The 8,519-nt window shown below is 34.6% G+C and overlaps 1 protein-coding gene across 1 annotated transcript; it reads right to left on the reverse strand.

The window, feature by feature from the left end:
• Positions 1 to 4,192: 4,192 nt before the first annotated feature.
• LOC127659529 (T-box transcription factor TBX22-like) lies at positions 4,193 to 8,052 on the reverse strand. Its single transcript, XM_052149393.1, has 8 exons — positions 7,976 to 8,052; positions 7,711 to 7,873; positions 7,315 to 7,416; positions 6,557 to 6,731; positions 6,305 to 6,472; positions 4,997 to 5,061; positions 4,715 to 4,800; positions 4,193 to 4,590 (listed from the first exon to the last, which is right to left on the reverse strand). The coding sequence occupies exons 2-8, from the start codon at positions 7,731 to 7,733 to the stop codon at positions 4,193 to 4,195; spliced, it is 1,017 nt and encodes a 338-aa protein (XP_052005353.1). The 5' UTR covers positions 7,734 to 7,873; positions 7,976 to 8,052.
• Positions 8,053 to 8,519: the final 467 nt, after the last annotated feature.

An 8,519-nucleotide genomic window follows, 5' to 3' on the forward strand; every position in this document is an offset into this window, starting at 1 on the left:
CAGTTATAGACTAATGCCCATATTCTTTCAACCAGTGAAAACCATAATTTCAAAGATTTAACATTAGTCAAGCCATTTTTATTTGTAAAGCGCTTTTTACAACACATCGTTTCAAAGCAGCTTTACAGAAAACTATGCTGTAACCAAAAAAATCTACTGTAATATAACTTAAATCCTTATTTTTCAGTTTAAATGAATAACACAATTGAAAATCCATGCCATATTTTGTAATATTTATTGTATTTTTGGTTTTATTATTTTGTTACATATTTGTCATATGTTATATTTGATGAAGCATTATGAACTTGAAGAATAAGAACTTGAATAAAGAACAATTATCTGTTAAAAAGAACAATTAATCAATGAAGACAAATAATTGTTTATAATTGTTTTTGCCTATTCTGCATTATACGCATCTAGGAACAAATGCAGTCACATTTTAATCATTATAATCATTAAGGTAGGTTTAGGGTTAGTTAGGCTATGAGTACCTCATTTAGTTTTACTTACATATTAGTTGACATGCTATTTTATATAATAATGTACATATTTTACTAGTGGGACTGTTTCCATACTTGCCAGCCAGGATTCAGTGTATTGAAATTTGAAATATGTCCTAATAGGCAAGTTTTAGTTACATTTAAATGCTGTTTCTTATAAATCAGGCATTTAAATTGTATCTTGTATGATATATAAAAATAATATGAATGTTTAGAATATATTTTAACTAGTGTTTATGCTGCCTCATTATCATCAACAAAGCTTGTGCTTGCAAATATCTGTTCTGGTGTAAATGAGTAAAATGCACTTTAAATATGCCAATATTTGAAAATCAGAATATTATAATGATTTCTGAAGGATCATGTGACACTGAAGACTGCAGTAATAATGCTGAAAATTCAGCTTTGATCACAAATTACATTTTACAATATATTCAAATAGAAAACTGTTCTTTTAAATTGTAAAAATAGTTCAAAATATCACTGTTTTTACTGTATTTTGGATCAAATTAATGCAGTCTTGGTGAGCAGAAGAGACTTCTATTAAACGGGAATGTAGGTCTAAAATTAAGTAAAGTCTTTATGTAAAGAAAATGTATAGTCAGATTACTTCTTTTAACTTAAAACTTGATTTTGATCATTAAATCTCACATTCATTCTCTTTCTGTCACATTCCTCAGTGATAGGCCCAGGGGAGGGGTCTTTGTCTCCTCAGGTGTGAATTACAATCAATATTCATGATAGTTCACGCCTCCTCGCATATGACCTTTCTAACACTAAAAGTGTCTTTTAAAAGTTAAATTACTATATTGTTTTATATGAATGAGTGATCAGGATGGGTTTCACATCATTTTGTAGCAAAAACTCTAGGCTACAAGATCCAGTTCTCAAAAGGCTAGTGGACAAATGATTAGTCTGTGTTATATGGCCTTATTTCAATTACTTGAAATGTTTTGTTTTTTTAAAAACACACATAAATGTACACGCATGTTGCGCACATATTATTTGAGAACCACTGCTCTAGCTTATGCACATACACGTTCTGGAGTAAACTGACTTATCAAGAATATGATTTTTGCCGAATTGTCAAAGGTCTTACTAGAAAAAAAGAAATTATGATCCAACTTGAATTTTCTTGATAAAAAAATATGATCGTGTCTGGTAACGTAAAATGGCTAGAAATAGCATTTTAGCTTAGCATATAACTAAGAGTTTACTCAAGGTTTATTTCTATTTCTTCTGCTCCAAACATACTTCAAACTTACTTCTCTGTCTGCTCGTATGAATGTAACACATCATAAGAAAGTGTTTCAAGTGAGTGAAAGTGAGCCTTCAAGTTTAGCAAAACAAAGCGTAATGAGGCAGTACATTGGCAAGGAGACCAGAGGCCATACTATTTCAATGGATGTCAATGGAGGAGATGGTTCAGTAAGCTGAATAAACTGCTTTTTGTGAGGAAACAGCTCATCACTTAATAAATTAACCATTTGTCCACTAATCTTCAACATGCTTTACACTAAACAATCCATTTGGAATGAACAATGTGTGAAGTTTACAATTTACAATGTCACAGACAATCACAGTTAGCTGTCAGTTTAATGCTCTCCCTGTTTATTTGTATGGTATCCGCAAAACATTAACATACTGTTGTAACATCTGAACGTGGTTAGCTGACATCAGAGTTATTATTTGATTTGTTTAGAAGACTGATCCAAGTAAAAACTGTTCTCTTCTTATGTTTTCTGAAACTCTAATTTTGTTGCCTTTAGAAATGACTGTACTTAAATCAGTAGGAGCCTCATGAAAGAAATCTGTAAAGGAGACCAAACTTAGCCACTCAGTCAAAATGTTTCAATTTAGCCTTATAAATTAGTAGTTAATATTTACACAAATGTTACATTTGTTAATATCCTAACCCTACTATCATAACATACAGTAAGTACATCATAATTTATATCCAAACTTTAAAATCAATGTTTTACTGTCAAATGTGCATTTCAATGCACAAAACATGTCATTTGATTGGTAATTGCATGGATGCTACCAAATCAGGTTTTGGAGCCTCATTTTCTGCATGCTATTTTAGCATACATGACACTGAAGTGGCCCAGGCTGAAAATTAGTTTGACAACCCTGATTTAGGGACAGCTCTGCTTCCTTTGTTGTCTAGCAATTGACACTGCACTGACACTTCCAATTGTAAAGCAACTGACACTGCATTATTTTGGTTACAAAACAATCCTGATGTATACATTTTGACTAATTTGATTATCAATTTTGCAGAAATGCAAATTATTATTAATAATAATAATAAAAACATAATAATTGGAGTTTACATTTTGGCCTGCTGATACTAATCTAATGTGACATATTTAGGCTTATCCAGGTTTGCCATTAGAATTAAAATAATCAATCCTTAGTGGCTTAGGCACAAAAAGTGTCGAATGCCCCACAGCATATGGTTTTAAAGTTTCACATTACATATCAATAGTAAATCACATCATAGTACACTTTAAAATGCATTCATCTGCAGTATAATAACATAAACAAACAAATATTTAGAGAAATACACCATTACATTACATTCATGTCCTTCCGCATCATATACAGTATATCTTTAAATAATGGATAATATATTGAGCTCATATTTTTAAAAGATGGAAATCATTCTAATTAGTTTTCTTTTATCAAAATATCAATCATGTCTATTGATAATCTGTGTAAATTATTTTATAACTTCAAAACTGACCATTTATCAAGAAATATTCTTGTTGAACTGAGATTCGCTATAGCATGCTAAACCTAGCAGCAACACATCACGTGCATTTGAAACATCACTTCCGTCAGCTGTTAAACGGCGAATGCTTTTGTGTTGTGAAAATATTCTTGTTTCAATGTTTCTTTATTGTTTCCCCTTTTTGTAATTCTTCATTGTAACCTTTGGTAATAGCCCTTTAACTAGTAAAAGCCAGTTACTTCCAGAAAGTGACATTATTAGCTCTTTTTTTTTTGTTGCTTTTTTTCTCCACAATTTGGAATGCCCAATTACCAATGCACTCTAGGTCCTTGTGGTAGCATAGTGACTCGTCTCAATCAGGTGGCGGAGGATGAATCCCAGTTGCCTCCGCGTCTGAGACCGTCAATACGCGCATCTTATCACATGGCTTGTTGAGCATGTTACCGCGGAGACATAGCGCGTGTGGAGGCTTCACGCTATCATCTATGCACAATGCACAACTCATCGTGCACCCCACCGAGAGCGAGAACCACATTATAGTGACCACGAGGAGGTTACCCCATGTTACTCTACCCTCCATAGCAACTGGGCCCATTTGAGACCTGGCTGGAGTCACTCAGCATGCCCTGGATTGGAACTTGCGACTCCAGGGGTGGTAGTCAGCATCAATACTCACAGAGATACCCAGGCCCCAAGGTTTTTTTCACTCTTGAACACTATCCTATTTGACAAAATTACAGAAATCTGTATTATAGTATTTCAAAATGACCTCATAAGCTAAAATCTCAATCTCTCACTTAGCAATGGCCAACTTTAACACTTTCCATCCTGTTAGGTTCCATTCTTTTAATGTTGCCATTGTGTAAATAATCAAGTTACATAATTAATAACAAATAATAATAATAATAATAAACATTTTGTCATGTTTGATGTCAGTGGCTGATATCACCCAGTTTTAACTGATGAGCGACAGTGGACAATTGTAGGGTAATACAGGGGCTGATGCCATACTGTAATTTTGAGCTTGATAGTATTCAGAGGTCCATCCTGGTTGCAGGTTCTGGATAAGAAGCAAAGAAGAATCTGAGGGGGTAGAGTCCTTGAGACAGTCTCCTTTCTTTACCTGAAGAGTAGACATGAAGGGGAGATCTAACAGGGGTTGTAAGCCAGCATAACCACCGAGTCTTCCTAGCCCAAGGTTGTAGTGAGCTCTGTATGTGAGAAGACTGTTTGAGGTGAAGCATTGAGGGCTTGAGAATGTGATAGGATGGGCTGCTGGAGAAAAGGAGCTGGGCAGGAGTTCTTTTAATGATGAGGTGATACCATAGCTTGCTGAAGATCCAGATCTTCTGCCTGCAGTGAGCCAAACAAGATGGCTGTCATAATTAAACCTCTTGGTAATTAACATTTCATCTTTCAAAAACTTCCTCCTTAACAGAGAAAATATATTTTTTGTAATTAGAAATTAGTTTTGAACCTTGTAGCTCCATAGTGAAAGGTTTGAAATGAAGGCTGAAGGTGCTGTGCCATGGGTATGACTCTAAAATCCCATCCAACACATCCCTAAGATTTTATGCAAAAAGTGATAATGTGATGTTTCAGAAATCTGGTAACAAATGCACAACTTCATCAAAAGTTACTTTTAATCCATGTTTATGGCATATTTATTTGAAATAGTTCTTCTAATGTAATGAAATAAAGCCTTCCCAGTGTTGCAAGCATGTCTAATATCAAATGTTTGCTCTGGTAATTACTTGACCTGTTTCGTCCTGGGTCTCTAAAACCCTTGGCAAATGGATTCCTGTCAATCTTCAGTTTTGTTATCTAAAAGGTCCCAGAAAATAAAACAAACAGATGGTCAGGTATATCTGTTTTCATACAGGGCTTTACATTTACACTGCCACAAAAAGTTAATGGCCATTTTAAAGCATGAATAAATAACAGGGGACTTCTGCTGTGTAAGTTTATATAGTGCCTGTAACTGCCAATATTTCCCATGGCAGCTAAACAAAGCACTCACTGAAATATGAATAATACAACAATCTTTTGCAATAAAACAATACTTTGATGAAACGTTGACAGCCTATGCAGTGGTCTCCTGTTTCTGGAACGACATGTGTAAATAATGGAGTCTTTTAGGACGGGTTTCACTCACCGAACCATCCAAATTCTGCTGTGCATGTTCAGGTCTGCTGCCCTCAAGACACTAAATGGTTTGACTTGCAGGCCCACTTTGGCTAAAATGTGTTTGAATATACTGTAGTGTGTTTAAAATCAGACTGACTTTCTGTAGCATTTAGAGTTTCCAGGTTTTATAATGTCTGTGGAATTGTAACGTGTACTTTATATAGAAATGAAAAGGAAACATAAAACTTGTGTTAGCAGTGGGTTTGTAGTAGCTCATTACTCAATCAAAAACTCACCCTTCATATTATACTTAATTTAACATTCGAATAATGACCAAATATACAGTACATAGCCTATAAATTAATTTAAAAGAATGAATTACATTGCATTTTCCTAAATTAATTCTAAGTTTATTATAAATAATATTATCAGCATAACAATCTGAGTGAAGAGTTTAATTGAAAAATGAATTTCTTAGGTATGTCCTCTTTATGCTTTAATGACAGCACACACTTGAGCTGGCATAAACAAAACCTGATAATCATGTTATTCAGCATGATTTGATGTTACAAAACAACATCTTGTGTGCTTTATTGGAAGAAATGAATTGACATGTTCAATGTCACAAATTAGGTTTTATTTTATTAGTGACCAAGAAATAGTGTAGAATCCTAAATATTTATTCTTCATTTTATATCATGACTTTTCTTTGTTTCACATTTCCTAGAATTCCTAAAACATTTTGTATACTGTATATCCTGGAAACAATACAAAATCAATCCAGATTTTCAATATGGTTTCAGACTTTTTGATCAAATTATGTCAAATTGTTAAAAAATCACAATAGGGAATTAAAAGCATTTACCATCTGAAGTTAAATCTATTTTCAATGTATGATCTTCTAAGTGGAAATAAAGATATCTGAGAAATAAAGAGTTACCTGTTGGTTCTGGTAGGCTGTGACAGTGGTAAACTGTGTCTCAGGGAAGGAGAAGGTGTGAACACTGTCTGCTTGCAGCACCGGAGGAGTCTGTGACAGGTCGACTCGAGGATTGTACGGGATAACGTGTATGCGCGGCTTGTACTTGTGCATGGACTGCAGGATAATCTAAATTTCAGATTGCATTGGACACATTTATTTTGTATGTCTGTATTATGTCATAGGTAATCATGTGAAAGAAAAGGAACACACATGGCCTTTGTCGTCCATCTCATTGTTAGTGAGTTTGATGCGATCGAAGCTGATCACCTGTCGCATCCAGTTCTCTCCAGAACACGGAGAGTCTGGATGCACGCACAGACGGGAAGAAATACACGAATGATCTGTGTTTCTGGCCACCATCCATTGAGAACTATGGTACACATACCTGTAGTGGGATAGATTAACTCAGAATAATAATAGTAATGCAATAGAACAAAATAATATGACACAATATTAAAATAGAGTGAGAAAAACCATGGATTTCCATGAGTACTCTTTAATATTGCCACATACAGTATAATCTGTGTTTAGGTTTTGTTTGTCACAAATCTTAAAGTGAATTTAGGATTCACCTTAACTTACCTGCCCCTTCCTTGATAAATGTCATTCATACATTAAACATGTAATTGAGTTCAATGTCTCTCTTTCAGACAACTTCAAAAAGCAAGCTTTTACAGCATTTTAATTCAATCTATTTGTAAAGCACTTTTCACAATACATATTTTTCCAAAGCAGCTTTACAAAGAATATTGCTTTAAAAACTCCCTAGTGAGAAAGCAAAAAGCAACAAAAACTCAATAACAAGTATAAATACCTATTAGGCAGGCCTATTAACAGATTAATACTACATGAATACCTTCATCTTATTTGCATTTTCTCTCTCTTTTTCTCACTCTAACTTATGTGTGTTATTTTGATCTATGTTGTCTTAATAGTCAGTTCAGACTGAAGGACAGAGCTCAGTCTACCTGTATCTCTTTGAATCCACAGGCATGATGTCCATGGCCATGTAGTATTGCTGGAAAGGATCCAGATTGTGCACTTTAACTCGGACAGATGGGAACATTCTCCTGATGAATTAATTGATGCACAAAAATCAACACTGACATTTAAAGTCATTCTGGGTTCTCTAGTTTCAAAAACAACTAGGCTAATATTAATATTAAAGACTTAGCCATATAACTTAGAATGTTACCCAACACCCTTAAAAGCTCAGTAGGCTACATGGTCCTCTAAGAACTAGACTAGAGCATAAACAGTATAATATATATATATATATATATATATATATATATATATATATATATATATATATATATATATATATATATATATATACACATTATAAGTGAATAAGAAACAACCTCCCAGCCTTTGTGATGATCATCTCAGTGCCGATCTCATGAAATCTCTTCCACAAGTCGGATCCTTGAAGATCCACTCGAACTTCTCTGGCAGATTCACAATCGGTCGAGGTCGGTTTTCTTGCCGCCGCGCAGATTTTTCTCCTCCTGTCGTTTCGCTCGTCTTCACAAGTCATCGACATAAAATACGCTGGTGTAAAGTTTAACAAAAACTTGACAAAATATTTCAAAAATATTGAATGAAATGATAAGTGATAACACTAACCGTGTTCGTCGACGACAATGCCCGTCGGTGTGTCTCTATCGTTTTCTGAAACATTCTGTAACTTCTCATTCTCAATATTTTCCACCTTCGTCTTCTTGCAAGTTTTACCCACTAAAGCCTCCACAGAAAAAGCGTGAGCGCGCGAGCTGAGTCCCTGCATTCTAACCCAAGATCAGATCCGAGTCTTAATCAGACTATATCCACTTCATCAACTTCTGAATGATAGGTCACATCTTTTCCTTCATTCTTAGCCCATCCCGATCACTTCTTGGATTTCCATCCTAAATGCAGCTGAACTCCCCATTTGCCGTTTGAAAGAGTGATGCCCTTGTTCTCAAACTTCCAGGCACCAATAGCATCGCAGAGGAGGACTGAAAGAACGGAACTTCTAAATGCTCAGTAAACCACTGCTGGTGAATTTCTTTTGCTGTGAAAGTATATTCTATTTTAACGGCACTTCGATGAACAACTAACGCTGTGATTTATGGATGTTTCAATTCCGTATTAAAGTCAATCTATTTAGTAAAGAAAAACGCAGATTCTT

This window comes from Xyrauchen texanus, chromosome 19 (assembly GCF_025860055.1).
Source record: "Xyrauchen texanus isolate HMW12.3.18 chromosome 19, RBS_HiC_50CHRs, whole genome shotgun sequence".
NCBI lineage: Eukaryota > Metazoa > Chordata > Actinopteri > Cypriniformes > Catostomidae > Xyrauchen > Xyrauchen texanus.

Excerpts from the sequence above, each read along its gene's own strand:
- LOC127659529 (XM_052149393.1), bottom strand. The coding sequence starts at position 7,733 with ATGATCATCACAAAGGCTGGGAG. Across the intron at positions 7,417-7,710 it reads ATCATCACAAAGGCTGGGAG|GAGAATGTTCCCATCTGTCC; the intron begins GTTGTTTCTTAT and ends TTAATTCATCAG. Across the intron at positions 6,473-6,556 it reads AGATGGACGACAAAGGCCAT|ATTATCCTGCAGTCCATGCA; the intron begins GTGTGTTCCTTT and ends TCTGAAATTTAG.